At 44.6% G+C, this 20,246-nt stretch overlaps 1 protein-coding gene across 5 annotated transcripts in view; it reads right to left on the minus strand.

Annotated features, from left to right (window-relative positions):
• The window catches only part of LOC119497149 (vacuolar protein sorting-associated protein 13B-like), a 393,997-nt gene that overhangs the window by 92,097 nt on the left and 281,654 nt on the right, over window positions 1-20,246 (minus strand). For all 5 annotated transcript variants that reach the window (XM_037785043.1, XM_037785042.1, XM_037785044.1 and 2 more), the window contains 4 exons: window positions 15,661-16,002; window positions 13,940-14,354; window positions 13,197-13,334; window positions 4,871-5,266 (listed from right to left, as the gene is read on the minus strand). In XM_037785043.1, the coding sequence (XP_037640971.1) occupies window positions 4,871-5,266; window positions 13,197-13,334; window positions 13,940-14,354; window positions 15,661-16,002 (1,291 nt within the window). The remainder of the gene's footprint in view (window positions 1-4,870; window positions 5,267-13,196; window positions 13,335-13,939; window positions 14,355-15,660; window positions 16,003-20,246) is intronic.

Below are 20,246 nucleotides of genomic sequence, written 5' to 3' on the forward strand. Positions count from 1 at the left end.
GGGTTGAGTGTAATGACACATACTGGAGAGACCCCTGTTACTGCTTTTCCCCTTCTGTCCTGTATTATATCTCCTTTCCTCTGCTTCCTTTATCCAACTTTGTTTTTTGACAAACCTTTTTATTTTTCTCATCAGCTCCTCTGTCCTACTTAAATTTCCCTTCTTGTACTGTATCCCCTTTCTTCTTAATCTGCATTTTTCTCTTAGTCTAATCATGTTTTATTTCCTTTTTATCTGACTTCTTCTCTCCTCTCATAGGCCCTGTTACCATAGACCTGGTATTAACATGCATCCTGAGTGATCGGATCAAAAGTGGACAACGTGAACGCACTCAAGACGCATTGAGATCCGATCACTCAGACCACATTCAGAGGTGGTCTGGGCTACATATGGCCTCATTCTTTTAGCATTTAGTATGCGAATGTGTCCCGGGCCACATTAAGAACCGCCTACTCAACTGACGTCCCGCTGGGATACGCGGATCTCTGCGCTCCTCATGTGAATAGACCGAATGCTTGTCTGCCTCGTGGCATGGAAACGGTTTCTGTGCTCTACTGTATCCTGTCGGTACAACTGTATTTTATTAAAATATATCTTATCTATAGGCTACATATTTACAGACTATCAGACTAGGCACATGAAGTGCATTATTATCATACTGTCGGAGATGTGTCGGTGTTTTTTTTTTTCGGTGCTTTGCGCGGAGCTAATACCCACTCGCTCTCTCTCATCCCTGGCTCTCTGAAGCTCTGTACCCCGCTGTTGCCTGGCAAAAGGCGGCAGTGTTTGCGGCATGGAGGTCCCCGGGGATTGCAGGTGCAATAAGCTTATATTTTGATATTAATAAAAATTTACCCAAATTCACGACTATGTAGGATATTAATACCGACTTTCATGTAATATTACGTCACAGCGTCTGCTGTATTAGCCGTGTGTTTACGACGTGTTTATTTGCATATAGAGCGGGGAAGTGAGATCACAAGTGGTGTGAACAGACGTACTTAAAGCGATCCATTTGTGATCCGATCACTCAGGACGCATGTTAATACCCGGTCTGAACGGGGCCACATTTTCTCCTCTCCCCCTACTTCTCTATCGCCATCACCCTCCTGCTTCCCTTCATTCACGACTCTTTCCTTCCCTCTTCCTCCCTCTCCTGTTTCTCTCTGCACACTGGCATCATCCCGAGGTCTGCTCAGGATGTGCTCCATCAATCTCAGGCCGCCGCCGAGGACCAACAGAGAAACAACAGCAGCAGCAGCAGCAACAGTAGTGGTGCACACACTGCAGCAGTAGTAACACTACATTCTCCTGTCTTACATCTCTCATGTACGGCCCTCTCCCAGGGGGGTCATTCCCGCTGACTTATTGTGGCAGCTCAAACGCACAGCCTAACAGAAAGGGAATCCTAACCTTTATCTCCGTGAAAAAAAATTCCAAGGTATCCGTTTTCTGAGGTAGAGAGCGCGGACTGGAGAGGCCAGAGTGCTGAGTGATGGAGGCGGTGCAGCTGAGGCTAAAAGTCAGCAGATACGTCAGTGATCAGTCTGCGTAATTGGAGACAGTTTGTCTCCTTTCGATGGCAACAAATCTGGAAACACTATGGGAAGAAGCCCTCGGGGAAAATAGCCGTGTGTGTTGTGACAGAGATCTATACGAGTGCTAAAGTAATCACGAAAAAAAGAAAAGAAGAAGAAACAACTGGGTGAGACAAACGTGTTATTCAGCAGGATAACTGTTGACATGTGCTTTAAAACACCTTTTCCCATGCAAAAAATACTTCCGCTTTGTGGGCATTTGGTGCCATGTAAACTTTGCAATCCTCCACTGGCAACATGTCAGGTGTGCCACAAGAGACGAGGCAAAGAGATGAAATATCAGCGTCTATAATGAGATCTACATACAGGATCTTAAACCTCTCAGGTATTTCACACAGCACTAAAATATGATATACGAGGAGCCGAATGAAACTTTAGCTGCACACGATGACAGCATTAGTTTTACGGCAGTTATTATAACGTCTTGTTCGGAACAGACGTACATGATGTTATGTTTTTTGGGCCGTAACAACAAACAGTATTTCAAAGAGTTTGGAGCCAGACCGGGGATGAATGATCCAACGGATGTCAATAAACAGCAGTGGTCCAGATCCCAACCTTTTTTTTATTTGCGTCCAGTCAAACGAGAAGCGGTGGCTGTGTTTCAAGGTGCTGCTGGTAACTGCGGGATAAACACTATCCATGAAAAGGACAGTTCACTGCACACTAATCCGTTTACTGTCAACAACTCGAAGACCGACTATTAACAAATCTCTTTCAAAAACGTGCAAAGGGAGATAAATCACTACAAATAGTGGAGGCATCTGAAAACAAAGTGAGCGGGAGGGGATTAGCTTTCATATTAGTACAATTGTCTCTATTTCTTTTTCCATTGCACTGCACACGCAGCTTCAACTGTGTTTGTCGAAGTCAACACATCAAAGACGGATGAAAGCTGGTGAAAATCAGAGCGGGGCAGCGGCGCTGGGTATTGTGTCACTGTGCAGTTATGCAGATTTGAGTAAACAAAGTGCAAATTGTTTGAGGTTTTAATTAACATTTTCGACAATCATTTTATCTGAAGTAACCCAATATAACAACATCTGTCAAACAGATGCAGGCACTTAGAGAGCCCAGCTCCAGCTCCGTCCTCGTCCCCCCGCAACCCCAGTCAACAGGGGATGTGTTGCTCAGCGGTACTGGGGCACAAACCGTCTACTCACAACAGTGTTCCTCTCCTGCATGTCAGTTCCTCGTTCTATTTTAATCCGTCTGTTTCCATCTGCTGTCCAATTTGGAAGATGTGCCACAAAAATAGCAAAAACATCCCTGATTATCTGTTGCAGCGCATCGGCTCACACCCAACGGCACAGAGGAATTGGAAGCTTTATAATTTACATTGGCATTAGCAGTTCTGATTGTTAGGATGGAAACACTGCGATGCCTCCTGGATAATAGTCAGCGTTGAGGATGAAGGCAGGGTTCGGCCCTAACACGAAAACAAACATCTCGCTCTCACACACACTCATTCATACAGTAAGCACAAGGGGAATATCTGTCTCTCTCTCAGGCCCTAATACACACACCCTTGCAATCAAATACACAAAACAACTTTAGGTCCAAGACTAACACAAACATCTCACTTTACAGTTTACTGACAAACCTTGTTTTTGGCAGATGAGGGCTTTGCTAGCATGTGTAAAAAACAGCAATATTCCAAATAATACAGAAAAGCGATACTGATATTTGGTTCCCAGGGTGAGTGAATGACAGAACGTCAAATTGTCCAAAAAGGCAGAGAAATCACATGTTCTTCAACAAACAAGGGTGGATAGTGGAAAGTTTGACTAAGCGAGATGCTGATAAATACATATTCACACTGGATTTATTCTTCTCACACAACCTGCTGTTTAATTCCTGAGGGAACATGTGTTACAGCTAGGGCTGTCTATCGATTCAAATATTTAATTGTGATTAATCTCATGATTGTCGCAATTTATCGCACATTTTTTATCTGTTCAAAATGTCCCTTAAAGGGAGATTTGTCAAGTATTTAATGTGGGAGTGGGGCAAATATGCTGCTTTATGTATATATTTATTATTGGAAATAAGTTAACAACACAAAACAATGACAGATATTGTCCAGAAACCCTCACAGGTACTGCATTTAGCATAAAAAATATGCTCAAATCATAACATGGCAAACTGCAGCCCAACAGGCAACAACAGCTGTCAGTGTGTCAGTGTGCTGACCTGACTATGACTAGCCCCAAACTGCATGTGATTATCATAAAGTGGGCATGTCTGTAAAGGGGAGACTCGTAGGTACTCATAGAACCCATTTTAGTTCACATATCTTGAGGTCAGAGGTCAAGGGATCCCTTTGAAAATGTCCATGCCAGTTTTTCCTCACCAAAATTTAGTGTAAGGTTGGAGCGTTATTTAACCTCCTTCACGACAATCTAGTATGACATGGTTGGTACCAATGGTTTTCCTTAGTTTTTTTATAGTTTCATCTTCACTCTAGCTTTAAAACTGAGCTTGTTACAACCTAAAAGTTGCAAGTTGCATTAAAGAAATTAATAGCGTAAAAACGGATTTGCCTTTACACGTTATTATCATATTAACTGTGACAGCCCTAGTTACAACACTTCAGCTACAGCTAGGAGTGGTGCACTGGGTATAGCTCTTTAGAGTTTGTCCACATCAATATTTGTTTGGTTACACAATGACACGAAACAGAACAATTTGTTCTCCACTACATTTTTGCATTGGATATTTTGGAGCTCTGTGTAACTGTACTTGATTTTCAAAGGGTCTGGACTGGTTCCTGTTGGCACACGCTGTTAGCTTGGGTACTGGGCAAATGACACACAAAAAAGCGTGTATATTTAGTGTAGTGCATTACTGAGTCTTTGTGGTTTCTTTTAAAGATGATAAAATCTGCCAAATGGGGTGAAGTCATTGCAGTTGTTTCCAATGTAGCTCCACCTGTTTCAAGAATGTCCTTGAAACAAGTGGCAATGTTTTGCAATGCAACAGAATAAGATGGATCACATCACTGGTTAGATATTTTTTCATTTTCACGTTAAGAAAAAAACAGTAATAATAAAGTTAGTCATTTAAGGGCCTGGGCTCTTGTTACTTTGGAGTGAAACAAACACGGGTCATTTACTGAGCTCTAAGAAGTCTTAGCAGGGGGTTGGAGAAAGGAATATAAAATGGTTCCATAGTCTAAAAAAAATGTGTTCCTAATTCTCGTGTGCCCACATAAGCTCTTGTTATTTTATAGTTTCTGCAAAAAAAAGGAAAGATGTTTTTCTTTGACTCACCTTCTATCCTGGGCCCTGACTTCATGTTCAGACTTCCCGTCATGGCCGACACTGTTACGGTCACGCTGGGCCTCATTGGATGGGCCTCCGTCTCCATGACTACCACGATCTGGGCGGTGTGGAGAGAGACCTTGTGGAACGACAGCGCCAGGGCCCCGACACCGCTGGCTTTACCCAGGGCAGAGGCCTGATGGTGCGGGTCTGAACGAGGAGAAAAGGCCCTGGGCAGCGTCTTCGTAGGGGTGGAGTGAGGGGAGGAGGAGGCGGACGGTGGTTTGCTGGAGGTATCCCATGTGTGGTCTGGTAGGACTTTCTTCAGGTAAGCTTTGGCCTGCTCCAGCTTCGCCAGGGTGGGGTTGACTTTAAGAGGGCGCCACAGCTCCACGTTCAGCTCAGCTGTAGATAGAAAGAAAATGAGGGGAAGAAAAAGACGAGAGATAAGAAAAGAGACAAAATAGAATTTTTAAAACTGTGCTGTCAACAAAACTTTACAAACCACAACTCCCTCTATGGATAGTTTCTAAGCAATCTCTCTCAAAATTGGGGAGTATCTCTTGTGCTCTTCCTGACTTATATTTATTAAGAGCTGAGTGATAATAAAACGGGGCAGGAAGCAGAGAAGAATGCTTTTGGGCAGGTCATAAAAACATGAATTTACTGTCGAGACAAAACAGGTTACCTCATGTCAGAATTACATTAAGTACTACACACACTCTCCCCGGGGGGTTTCCGTGTGTTTGTTTTTGTGAATGGGAAATTAAAGGAGACATTTCATGCTCATTTCTAGGTTCATACTTGTATTTTGGGTTTCAACTAGAACACGTTTACATGCTTTAATGTTCAAAAAACACTTTATTTTTCTCATACTGTCTGCCTGAATATACTTGTATTCACCCTCTGTCTGAAAAATTCTATTTAGCGCCTGTCTCTTTAAGACCCCCTCCCAAGAAAGCCCAGTCTGCTCTGATTGGTCTACGTTTCGGTCTTCCGCATCCGTGCTGTCCACAGTACTGTATATAAGAACTGGACGTAGTCACCGTGACGTCACCCATTGGTTTGTGGACTGCCGTTTTGAAGCCTTGAGTTTGGCATTTTGTCCGTTTGCCAACTTGTTTTTTGCAACCAGAAGTGACATGAGAGGGTGGAGCTAAGTACAACCAAACACTGACTAAGACATTTTTAGGCGACCAAAAAAGGTTATAATTAACTTTCACGAACAGAAAATACGCTGTGAAAGGGTTAAAGTTGTAAGATGAAAACACAGACAACTCCCAGACCGGACAACGCCGTGGTAGCGACCTGTCAATCACAAGGTAGCCACGCCCTAAAGCATCCCCTGCTTTATGGTCTATTTGACTCTAAGTTGAACCATAATTTACTAAATGAACATCATGCATCTGCATTTCCAGTATTCTGCATCTTTCGCCATCTTCACAGCTTCACTGCAGCCAGGGACTCACTGTGTGTGTCAACTACACAGAGTTTAGCGGCACTTCAACTGGTGACTGTATAGTTGTGACATCACAACGTTACGGAAGTCCCGACGGCCCATTTAAAGGCACAGTTTCTGAACACGGGGTGTATGCATTTCTCCGTGGATTGAGCGTTTTGATACTTTCACAGTATTTATATAGCACCTAGACCTGCTTTATAATCAAAAAAGACATGTAAATCTTACTTTCTACAATATGATACCTTTAACATTTTTTTTTTATGATGAGCAATCTAGTGAAAGACTTCTTCAGTGCTAAAGCTGGCCCTCCTAAACTATGTTAAACCCAGGACCCAAATTGAATAAATTCACTGTTGGCTGGGGTCTTTTGCTCTTCAAAACTCACTCTTGTCATTTGGAAACCCTCCATAAACTAGACACAATCCATTTGAGTGTTTTAAGAAAAGGCAGGCTTCATCAGTGTCCCACTGAGCAAGATGTGTTGCTATCTAACCCAAAGAATACTGCATGGAACCACGTCTCGTAAATCAAACTTTCAACCTTTTAGTCCTCTTCTAATCACTGAGCTTTGCATGCAAGGACCAGTTAAAGAACAGCTGGCTCCAGTCTCCAACTCTTTCTCCTCGTCTTATATGCACATATATGCACACACACACACACGCACACAATTACAGGCTGTCTCACTGTAACATCCTAACGTGACACTGCGGAATAGCAGAGGAGAATCTCTTCTTCATGCCAGCCACATAAATCCAAGACTCCTCGGCTCTCTCTCGTTCTACCTCTTTCTCTCTCTCTCTCTCTCTCTGGTGCACTGCAGCCTTCAAACACTTGACTGGAATTTACAGAGACACATGAATTAACTCAATGCCGTTTTACACCACTTCCATTATCCCATTTTTCCACTTGGTCATGATGATGGGAGAGGGAAGCGGCCCGAAAACAAGCGCAGCTGTTTTTCATGGTCTCATCAAGGCACCAGTGTTTAGAGGGGTTTTAAGGGTTTTAGGCCTCCCGTCTGTCTCCTTCCCAGGTAGGAGCGCTGGATGACACGAGCGGGAGCGCTGCCAAGAGAGGCAGGCGAACGCACACACACACACACACACACACATAAACACACGCACACGCACACACACACACACACACACACACACACACACACACACACACACACACACACACACATAAACACACACTATGCCCTCAGGAGTCTTTCTCATTTAATCCAGTGGAAGTGAGGCACATGGTCAAATGGAGAGAGGAATTGGAGGAAAGATAGGTGGAATTTGCTGTGCAATGTAGCTTATCATTTCCACTTGACTTATCACCAGGAAACTTTCCAGCGGTGGAATAAATAGTCCGTGTGCAGCTGTTCATCCAGGTTCCTCTGCTCCCCTCCCTTCTTCTTTCATTTTTTCTGTTTTCATGTAGCCCATCCTACTGTTTCTTTCTTAGTCCTTTCTATCTTTTACTCTTCTTCCAGCCCTCAATCTAATCAACCCCCCCTCATCCCCCCCCCTCTGTAATCACATAAAGCTGTCTCTGATCAACCAGTCAGGGCCTCGCCTGGCTCTCTGCACAGGCAGACCTGGTCCTCATTATATCGATTGTCCTCCATCCCGAGGTCCCGCTCTTCCCCCACCCTGAAGAACCCATCCTACCCCCGACAACCGGTGACGGTGAGGGATTTATTACCTGTTTATTCAAAAACTCACCTGGCCTGAGTGAGCAGCGCAATGGATACACCTACATGTAACTTTTACTTGATATGGGACGTTAATCATGAGTACAAAGTCTGATGTACAGTATGCCTTTGTGGCCTGGAATTATTATCAGCCTTTTTATTATTAGCAGTAGTCATACGAGCCTTTCTTTTAGGTGGCTAAAATACGTTTTTCTGCCGTCCCCGTCCACAGCACTGTATTGCTTTGCTCTGATGCCGGTGCTCCTGTCTGTTTCTCCAAGCTGGGGGCACGCCGACTGTCATCTACTGTAAGTAATACATCTACTATGGATAAGTACCTTATACAACCCCACTTCAAAACACCCAAACTATCCCTTTAAAGGGTTCAAGGAAAATCTCTGTCACTTTACTTTGTCCAATGACAGCAGGATAGAGTGCATCTGAATCAGTTGATTTAAGTTGTGTGAACTCCGAAACAACTCTCCACAGAGGACCCCGGAGAGGAACAGCATCTGTTCAGCCTTCCCCCCATTGGCTTCATTCAGACCGACCGATGGAGCACATTCTTTACTGCAGCGAAGCGATGTCCAAAGATGAATCTTTTGCAGAATTCTAATAAAATCACTTCACAGCAGTATGTGGCTTCAAGTCGAGTACATCTGTGTCATTTCCCTGCGTTTGGTTGTCTCTCTGGAGCTGTGTGTGCGAGACAGCCTTTACAGAGGCGTTCCATGTGGTTTCGCTATCCAGGCAAAGACGGCATAAAACGAGGAAATTAAAACCTCAAAACAGAAACAAAAACAAAAAAACGATTAACGAGCCATGACAGGCTTATACGTTTTACAGACCAAGCTGCAAAATCCAATATTTATGGAGATGTAACGCAGCACTACGATGAAGACTTCTCTCAACACTGCTGCACCTCTTTAACGCTGTAAGAAGAAGAACTGACAATACTAATCTTATATAACACTGCTTTCAAATGTGCCTGTTATGCTTTAGGAGGGCAAGGAAAGACTGCAGAGATTTTTTTTTAATTAAAGGAAGGAAATATAAATTATTAAAAAACCTGGGGACACTTTAATCGCCAAGGAGGGGGGGGTCAAAAGAGGGCTTTTCCAGCAGTGGCACTCTCACACATATGAGTGTTTTTATTGGGAACACCTTGGCTTCAGCCATAAGACTACTGGCTGTTTTAAGCTGGAGACTGTCAGTGCAAGGAGCAGGCATCAAGCCTAGAGGTTGAGAGGTGGTGTTGGTGTTCACATACCTTTAAAGAACAGGACTTAATGTGAACAGGCTGGGGGGAATCATAGACTGGCCCTTCTCAGGTGTCAGCCTCTATTAGCGCTGGAGAAAGTGGGAGATCAAGGTCTGACAGAGGCACACACACACACGTAAATATCTCTACAAAGTGGCGGGGCAGATCAAATATGCTTATTAACCAGGTTACTGTGCCTTTTTTTGGCGAGGTCATGCATGACGCCGTCCCCACTTTGAACTGGTGCTGGGTATATGCATGTGTGCGCAACCGCCGCGAACATTGTTTTCATTCCCACCCCACCTTTGATTTCTCTCGCCGACTTTTACGCTTGACTCTTTGACAGCAGAGAGCCTGCGTCTGACACAGGTGGCAATGTGTCCAATTACACAGGGTCCGTATGTGAAGGGTATGTGTGTATGTCTGTGTTTGTAAGGGGCCAATCATGTTTCTGAGGGGGGTGTCTGTAGAATCCCACTGTCACGAAAAAAGCGCCTCATACCAAGTAAGGCCAGTGACACGCGCCTCCGATAGCATCTGACTCGAATTAGCATGGTTCTGGACGGTTCGGAGGGGCACAGGCTTGTATACAGTAACTGACAACGTTTCTGTGAACCCGTAGCTTGACGGGAACCAGGGACACGGGAGAGTAATGGTTCCAATTTGTTCTAGCTAATCTATCACCTGTTGCTTCTCTCGTCTCCAAGTGGTAGCAGTTACATCTCTGGACTCGCTCACTGACCCTCTCAAAGACTGGAACTGAATAGGGAAGATGAGAGAGGGAGAGTGTATGTGTGTGTATTGTGTGTGAGCGCTGGTCATCACTGTGAACCCTGCACATCCCGGAACTTTTTTTCATGGATGTGTTTGCTGGTTAAGCCTTGAACCCTTCTGGTTTACAAATGTGGCTTCCTGTATGCATCTGCATTAGCGCTGTTTATGTGTGTGTGTGTGTGATGAGCGGTTGCTGAGTGAGGGTCAGTCTGCCGAGGCACCATCCAGTTTACAGTACACGTGTTACAAGTGTTTCCCACTCGGCATCCTTGGGAGGGCAGCTTTGATTGGTCTCGCGGAACAAACGCTGCAGAAATTGCGAGCACATTGCTGTAAACACACAGTGAGATGCGGCCTCGCGGCGGTCTGCTCTCCGTTTGCGCCTCGTTGAAACAAATCAAATGTGAAGCGCTGTCGAATCAAAGCAGAGCCGCCTGACATGATACACATACACATCGCAAAACAGACTTGCACGTGCAGATAAACCATCTGTGAAAACACCAGGGGTGGGGATTGATAAATAAAATGCTGGATGCACTTTTTCTTCCTAATCCTGTCTTCATCGATCCTCCCTTTATTCTTTCTTCACACTCATTTTTGTTTCCTAATCAAATTAGGTCAATCCAAACATCGAAACATGTCTCACCAGGTCAAGACATCGACTGAACCTTCCTATGAATGATGCTGACTCTGTCTCTATGTACCGTCTAAACAACAGGAATGACTGTATGCCACAAAAGTCCACATCCGTTCACTGATTCTCCTGCTCTTTGCAACTTCTTCCTTTGCTCCCCCATCCCTGAAGAGGATAATTATCTCCACTAGAGACTCATCTAACCAAACAACTCACAGTTGTGTGTGTGTGTGACTGTGTGGGTGAAGGGGTGAAGGGGGGAACCAGTAGCATGTGTGGTCAATTCTAGATATTTCCAGCGTAGCCTGACCCGGGGCAACCTCACACTGAGCCTGGATCCTGTCTGAGTCATTTGGGAGGTTGCTGTTTATATGTATGTGCAGGGAGAATGAATGTGAGTGATTATGATCGAAGTTATCCTTCTGAGACGAGGACAGCTCTGCTCTTTAGTTCAAGGGAAACACCTGACTGTAATTGCACATCTGCGCTTCAACTAAACACTAGACTCACATGTAACCAAAGCATAATGTAATAGAGATATGACAGGCTGTAACCCTGTTCAGTGAAACATCCTGTTCATAAATCACATTAAGTTGTAAAATCAACGCTGGACGTAATGCAATTTGGATTAGATAAATATACCAAGTGAACATAAATCTATTTAAATATTTATTTAACCTTTGGAAACAATACTGCATCTACTGCTGTTGTTCTTTCTTGCTCTTCTCCAAAGGGAGGTCAGAGGTCAGTGCAGTACTCTCTGTAGTCGACTCGACTCACTTTTGGTACCAGGTCCTTTTCTCTATGCTTTGTTTTCACTGCAGATAGTACCCCTCAGTTTAGGCGGGATTTTCAGGGTTGTGTCTAGAAGGTTACCCCCAAGTTGCAAATCTCTCGTGAGATGGTTACGGTTAGGCATTGACCTTGAATGGGTGACGTTAGGCGTTGACCTCGAGTGGTTAAGGTTAGGCATTGACCTTGAATGGCTGAGGTAAAGTGTTGACCTTGAATGGTTAAGGTTAGGCATTGACCTTGAATGGTTGAGGTTAGGCGTTGACCTTGAATAGTTGAGGTCAGGCATTGACCTTGAATAGCTAAGGTTAGGCATTGACCTTGTTGACCGCTGCTTGGCTATTTAAAAACAGCAGGTTTATGCAGGATGTCCCGTGTCGCACTAGTCACGATTCTCTCTGACCAATCAGTGGCCTGCAGTGTTTTAACTCCACCTTCTAGTATCGGCTCAGCTCGTTTAGAACCTCGACTGAGGCGGTACCCAGAATGAAGTGGTTCTATTGGGACCATCTACAACTTTTGCTAATGGAAACGCAAAAATAACCGTAGTAATGAACTAAACTGCTTTGTGGAAACGTGCCATATGTAGAGGGACGGTTTCTCTTTACTCGCTACATCAACCTGCCTCTCATGTACACAGTGAATCCCCGTCAGACAGGAGTCATATTTACCACGTAAGCTCAAAAACCTGACTGAAACTCTGATGTAATTCATGCCTCATGGAAAGGTCACGCACGCTGTAATTTGACTGCTGGCGCCATCTGGAACAAGCAGAGGGGTAGATGGACACTGGTGGCGTGCGGGCTGCATTGTGTGATTGCACAGAGAGCCGCATTGTGTTGTGCGATTCCAGGTGGACGGAGAAGCTGAGGGCTTTCCGCTGACAGCAGGAAGGGACGGGTGTGGGCGAGGGGGGGCTACGCAGCTTCCCCGAACCATCATCAATAACACCTACAGTTCAGCCTGGAGCTCCTTTTTTTGTATACATGCACAGTATGTGTTCATGATTGTATGCATGTGGAAGAAAGACAGACTATATGTCATACTGTGTCCGTAGTTGTGTGTGTGTGTGTGCGCGCATCTGCAGCATCTGGCCTACTGGGCTCAGGGAGCTGAACTCTGAAGGATGTCCTGCGCCTACACACACTCTCCAAGAAACCCTCACAGGGATAACAAGGTTGCACACACTCAAAAGCCCACTCACACTTTTATTCATTGCAGCAGTATTTGGGTAGGATGTCAGCCACACCCTTAGGTCAACAACCTTAGCTTAAAGCTGCTCATATGGATATCATATCAGTCTAAAAATAGGCAACCGAACCCTGTGAAAGGCAAATCCACAGGAGCCTGATTCTACACACGCACTAAAATCCACAGGAGCTTGTAGTCGGCTGTTCAAAGTGAGCATTAGCGAAAACTTCGTCAGTTAGGCTGCTCATCATGTGCACACGCAGCAGAAAAGTAGACCTTTGTGTCTGCCTCTGGGATGTGTTTGATCAGTGTGTGTGTGTGTGTGTGTGTGTGTGTGTGTGTGTGCGTGTGTCACAGCGGTGGACATTTCCTGCAAAGGGATTAAATGTAAAACGGATGCCTTAAAATAGTAAACGAGCATGTTAGCGTGAGTGTACAGAAGTTGCATGCGTTGAACAATGTGTGTGTGCGTGCGTGTATGTGTGTGTGTGTGAGTGTGTGTGTGTGTGAGTGTGTGTGTGTGTGCGTGATCCCCACCCGGTCCATTGAGGAAATCTTTGATCTGGAGGCAGAGCAGAGGGGGAGGGATGCCCGTTTTACTGTCTACCTCTCCTGCTACCGTCTGCAGCCAAAACACATTGTAGTCCAGAGACTCTGGCAGAGTCTTTCCTTGGTCTGGATGAAAGATGAAGACATAAAGAAAGAGCGGGAAAAAAAGAGAGAAGAGGAAAGGGGCATGGAGAAAGGAAGAAAACAAAAAACAAAAAGAAATGGTGTCAACATATTTTGCATGAAAAGATTTTATATTTACTAGTCTGATAGTATTCCTTTGTGGGTTGGTAGCAAAGTTACATTCCCTGTACTTTAAATAGGGTCTATATTAGGACCGTCGGAGTTAACGCGATAGTAACATTTTATTGCTAATAACGTTTAAACTAATTTCTTTAACGCATTAACGCAATTGTTCTTTCGGAGATTGTAGCGGGCTCAGTTTTGAAGCCAGAGTGAAGATACTGCCATCATATGAAACTAGAAAACCTAAGGAATCCATAGCTTTTCGCAAAGGAGGCTAAATAACGCTCCAATCTTGCGCTAAATTTGGTCAAAGAAAAACTATCATGGCCATTTTCAAAGGGGTCCCTTGACCTCTGACCTCAAGATATGTGAATGTAAATGGGTTCTATGGGAACCCACGAGTCTCCCCTTTACAGACATGCCCACTTTATGATAATCACATGCCCACGCAAACTTTGTCATTCTCCCCTCCTGATCTCTCTTACCGAGGCACTTGTAGTCAGAAGCCACTCCTCTCAAGACCACGTCAAACACAGAGAGCTCCATCCTCTGCTTGCGGTGGTGGCAGCTGAGCAGAGCAGAAGGTTGCATCACCTGGATGTACAGGAGGGGCTCCAACACCTGGTCTCCAGCCCCTCTTCTCCCCGGCTGCCTCACTATGGTCACACCCAGCGCTTGGCGGGCCGAGGAGCGACTGGGAGCTGGCATGCCACCCAGGGATAGCAGGCTGCCTTTCAGCAGCGGAGAGGCCGGCTGGGAGTTGGTGCTGTTGAGGATGTCCTCGGCGGTTAGGCCAGCGAGGGAACCCTGGGCAGCTGGAGCCGGGTCAGGAGTGGGGGAGGCCGAGGCTGGAGGAGACTCAGACAGGACCTCAGGCTGGTTGAGGGAACTCTTTCCCACCTAAAGTAGATGCAGAAAGATTGATTAGTGCTCTCTCACCAGCGTCATGCAGTTTACACACATCCTGTGGATCCTATCCATAGACTGTATATAAAGACAGACGACATGACAGTTCCCTAAAAGTGAAGCCAAAACACCTTGATCGCCCCCTGGTGGCTGACTCCAGTATAGATCCCGCCCCCTCCGTGTTAGCGGAGAGGACATGGGCCAAACTAAAAAGTCAAAGTACATGTCAAATACATTTTACAGGGAGTTTTTGTCACGCTGATGTATGTTTAAGTGTTTGTTTTTCTGATAAGTTTGATTCTAATTAGTTATTTGATGCTATAAAAGGCGGTGAGATGTTGTGATTGAATTGTTCGAGAGAGGACCTGTAACTTTCCATAACCGTCACGAGTCCATGTCAGTTCGATCATAAATGTAGTAATAGAGATATTATGGTTAGTTGTTGTGTCTTTCTAGCCAAACAGCTACCGTGGTGCTAACGTAGCAGCCAGAGGGCTCACGCTAGCAAGCTGCGGCCGTGCTCGGCTTGTGATTGGTTCAGGCGGTTGTGTGGGCTGGACCTCGATACCGGAGCTCCAGCCTCCCTGATCACTACTGCGTAGACTCTGGGTTCAAATGACGTCAAAATCACGAGATGGCAGCTCCCGTATCCGGGATATTTAACACTTTTATATATACACTTTTGTACAGTGGGAGGAAGTGGATGATCCGGATCACATTACCTATACAACATGTTGTAGCAAATCAAATTGGCACTCAGTGTAGATGTGAGCAAATAGACATTATTATTACCAAGAATGAAAACTTCGGAGTTCTAAATGCATGTGACAACTATGTGTTTGTTTTTCTATTTCGTGCGGGACAGTGTTGAGCTGGTGCCTAGATCACATTACCCCCGACTAAGTGTAAAGGGCAGCTTTTTAATATACATCATACATATACATTTAAATTCTTTAGTCAGCTAGATGGGCAGTGACAGATTGAATAGAATAGCACAATGACTAACCGCACTGTACACATCCATGTCACAGTATAAAACATGTCATTATGTTGGATTAAATTCAGTCTTATGAATGTGGGCTGTATGGAATTACTCTCATAAACCACATAAAGTAATTCCAAATTGCGAAGTTGATTTGAAATCTGTGTAATATTATTCCTTTGTACTTATACACCACTACAATCCTCACATAAATGACACATATTGTGTATGGTATGATAAATTGCACACACATGGACAACTGACAAATCCAGGACGTGAGTCATGAGAGAGCCTGCATGTCACAGGCTTGTTGTTTACCTTATCCCCAGGCTCCGTCTTCTCGGGTGTGTTGGGAGCGTCCGCCGATGAAGGAAGGGCCTTCGGGGCACTGGAGCAAGCATAGGTCATGACAGACAGCCTGCTGGCTGTGAGGAAGATGTCGAAGGGGATGAAGCTGAGGTTCTTGGTGATGGTGGACTTGTGGGAGGGCCGAGCGATGCAGTGGTGGCTGGCCCCGCACTGCTGCTCGATTTGGACGATGCGAATGCGAGCGCTGTCGCTGCCGAAGCCGCTGTCCTGCCCGGTCCCGCTGTGACGCGATGACGAGTCGACGCCCGCCGCAGGGTCTCGAGTGCCACGCTTGTGCTCGTGTCGACGCACCTGTGCACAGAAACAGAGAAAGGGAGGGCTGTGATCACACTGATGCAGATTTTTTTTTTGAGCTTTGTAGGTAGAGATGACATTTCTTGCTGCATGAGCAAATGGTGGTTTTCAAGAACATTAATGAAATTGAAAAAGAAGGTAGAAATGTGTAACTTGCACCTATTGTTTACACTGTACAGTATTCCAAGTGGTGGCAAATGCAGTTAGCACATCTGTTCTGTTTTGATTTCTGCTTTTTCTCAACTACCACAACGTGAAGACCAGTGTTCCCAACCAGGGGGTCCAGACCCCTTAAGGGGTCACAAGATAAATCTGAGGGGTCGCCAAACAGGTACATTTTTTAGATCTTCCTCTTATCTTTGCTTTTTTCATGCAAATTACTGGAAAATTGTATCTGACTACAACTTATTCAGATAAAACTGGAAGAGAGTTTGGCTGACCCGGCCATAACCTAGAGCAGTGGTTCCCAACATGGGGGTCAGGTTCCCTCATGGGGTAGAAATCTGAGGGGTCATGAGTAAACAGATTTGGGAGGCAGAGGAAACTAGAATGGCACTCGGAGAGCACAGATCTACGCCAAGGTGCCTGACTTTAAAAACAGATCACAGCTCACAGCTGGCGGTACCGTGAGGTGGTCGGCTTATTATTAACACGGTGTGTTTCCGTGTAACATATCGGCGGATGCCTTTCTTGCTCAGCAGCCTTGTTATGTCTGTATAACGTTACACTACGTTGTCTCTCATCCCGTCATCTACCGATTTTTTCTTTCTCACCGCGGACGGCCAGCAGTTCCCACACATCGAAGTCTCGCCACACATCCACACACGTATCTCTCTGCTCTCAGAAGGAAAGGGGCTGGGTCACGCGTCATCCACGCGTCATCAGTCACACTGCGCATGTGTTATACCCTGTGGTCTTAATGCTCAGGCTGATCGGAATCCTTTAAAAAATTCCTAAATTCGGATCATGATCCGGATCGCCACCAAAATCTAATGGATTGTTCATTGTGCTATACTCCACCCCTCCAAAAAATGTCATTCAAACTTTTGTAGAAATCCTGCTAACAGACAGACAGACAAACAAACAAACATCAAACGAACACTGGTGAAAACATAACCTCCTTGGCCCAAGGCCTATGGCCTTGGCGAAGGTAATAAACAGTAGTTCTGCTGCACAAAATAGTTTATTATTATTTTATTCTAATCAATGACTCTTTGGTTGAAGAGGCCACCTCAGAGTGAAATCTGAGTTTACCTTTATGTGACGAGGGGACGCAAGATGACATAGCTTTATTTTCTGGGGTCACAAGAGAAAAAGGTTGGGAACCACCGATGCATCCTCAAACAGCAGTTATTAAATGCTCCCAGTAAAAGGGCGGCTGCTACCTCCACAAACACATCTTAACATGTGCAACAGCTTGATATATGTGATGAACATAAGAATTCAATTTGCATTAAAACAAAGTGCATTATCTCAAACCAAACCAAGATGCTGTGTTAGAATCACTGGGATGGATCACAGCATCAAATAAAAATGGATGAGAACATTTTTTTTTTTTTCTCTTTTATGCAAAGTTTGTTACTTGTTTGGATCCTGCCTTTACAAGAGGACTCGAACCAAATAACTCGCTTGATTAAAACCATGGACAAATTGACCAAAGCAGGGGATGATCGTATAGCCACAGAGACATTAAAGGCATGCTCTGGGACTTTTTCCACGGTCTTAAAATCATTTTGCACTTCTTGCAATATTGGAAATGTCTTTTAAAAAAAGGACCTCACCCCGGCAAATCCAATCGTTTCGTGCAGCGACTGTGGTATTGTGTCTCAAGCGGCCGAGATTTTATGCCTGGCTCCAGCTAACGGATGTCGGGAGAGCTCCAGCCGTTGTGGCAATAAAAAGCTTTCAGTGACAGATGATATAAATCAAAGTGAGTAGGTTGCTGGGCTTCAAGCGACAATGAAAGCAGGCATCTTTACTCTGCTACCAAAGCATGCCATCTTCAAGACTATAAAGAAGCCGCCACCGGCTCCCAGGGGACAGGAACGAGACAAACATATAAAACTAAACGCTACCTATCAAATAATAAATTACCGAACATGTTTATATAGAACTGACACGTGTGGGTAAAAAAAGATGGAATAAACAGAAGCGTTTACAAAAACTGGCATGGAATATATTTTTGGAGATGCTGAGAAAAAACCCTTCAAAACCATCTCCTCAAATAGACTCCCTTTTCTGTCGTTCATCAGAGCCGAGGCAGTCAGAAAGTACAAAATATAGGAAAAGAGAAGGCAAAGAGGGCCTTTCAGTTTATTCAACCAGGTGTTCATAAGTTTGCTCCGACTCTGGCTGTTCAGGGTGATATGAGTTTGATTCCTGGTTCAATAATCCGAATATGTGAAATTATAAGACTGTGGAATCGTTTGCTTAATATGTCAGAATACAGGATCAATAAGAAGGTTTTTCTTTGGAGTAAATCACATAATGCTCCCTGGGCTACAGAACTTCATGCTATTTTTGAGGAAGCTGAATTACAATATAGTAATAATCTATCATGTAGCATGAACACAATTAGAAGAAAGTTACTTGCTAGATTTGAAGAAAAATGGTCAAAAAATATAATGCTAAAACCAAAATTATGAACATATATATTCAAATTAAGCACAGTTATGGTGCTGAATCTTATGTTCTCGCAATTTATCGAGGAGTCAAAAGTCTTTAGTTGCACAGTTAAGAACAGGAATCCTTCCTCTGGTGCTTGAAGTCGGTAGATTAAAAAACATCCAGGAGGACAACAGGTTGTGCAAAGTATACATAAGTTAGGAGAAGTTGAAAATGAATCACATTTTCTTTTGTATTGTCCATACTATGATGAAATCATAGATCAAATCAAATCAAATATATAGTTGCAGGTTTGTCAGGTGCATCATGAAAAGTCTTGAGCCTATTAATCATCATCATTTCCAATAGCGTGTCCATTATCGAGGCCTTTCCCTCCATTGATGTTAACGGCTACGTCAGTTTCAATTAGCTACCGCTGTCTCCTGAAACATGATTGTGATAAATTGAAAATAGAGGAGACATACGGAAAGAGAGTTTTCAAAAGACCCAAGGTATGTCCCGTCCCATCCCGCCCTCGTCTGCTCCAACCTGCACATGGTTGCTATTACAGCATGTACTCTCAGCCCCCCCCCCACCCCCCCTCGCTCTCTCGCTACATCGCTCCCTCCCACCCACTTCATGAGAATTTTAAATGTATATTATTGCTGTGGCGGAGATAGTGTTTCAAGACCTCCAGGCAAATACTAAACCCACTGGCAGCACATTAGACAGAATACTTGACTTATTAGATATTTCCTATTCTAAACAGTGTCATCAAAGGCTAAGAACAAGAGCCGTATAAAACGCCGCGGCATGCCCGCCCGCCTGCCTGTTCTGTTCTGTTCTGTTCGTCCAGGCTCATGTGTGGGGCTTCTATAGGATCGGCCCTGCCAGATCCCTCTCTTTTCCCTGGCCTAATGAGGACAGGATGTGTGCACTTCTTTTCTGTAGAAATGTAAGATTTTCCAAGCAATGGGGAGGGGAGGCAGAAAAAAAAGGGCCTGGACTTGTCTCCATGTGTGTTGTGTTAAGCGGGTAAAGCTTGTATTGAGGTAAGGAGGTATTTGAAAAAGGTATTCAGCAAAGGCAAAACGTCCACTCCGAGGAGCGCCCCACGTTGGAAGGGACAAATAAGCTGCACAGCAGCTGGGAAAAGAGCGAGCGCCAGGAGAAACTGCCAGATACTCTTTTACGCTCCTCTGTCTCTCTTCCCAAGCTCAGGCTGTACACATGCATTTACAATTACAGCAAATACCCCGTCTTCTCTTTAACCACCACTACTAAGAGAGTGCCCCCTAAGCAAATTCTTGGTCTATATTTAGATGGTGCTTACAAGTGGAATAACGGATAATGGGGAACACAATTGGGGGGCGTAGAGGAAAAGAAACAATGAGAAAAAACACACCACAGCACACTGTTGTTCATATAGTTTGAATCAATGCATGCAATCAAGTGCATTCACAAACATGGACACATAAACACACATGAAGTCAGTTGTTTTCCCAGGGTTTGATCTCAGCTTCACTGGACTCCTTCCTGTGTTTCTGGGCTCAGTTATACTATCCGCATTGTGCTAACTCCCGGAAAAAGAAAAAAGCAGGTGAACCTATGGCTCTTTAGTCTATATGCTTTAACCT

This window comes from Sebastes umbrosus, chromosome 11 (genome assembly GCF_015220745.1).
Source record: "Sebastes umbrosus isolate fSebUmb1 chromosome 11, fSebUmb1.pri, whole genome shotgun sequence".
NCBI lineage: Eukaryota > Metazoa > Chordata > Actinopteri > Perciformes > Sebastidae > Sebastes > Sebastes umbrosus.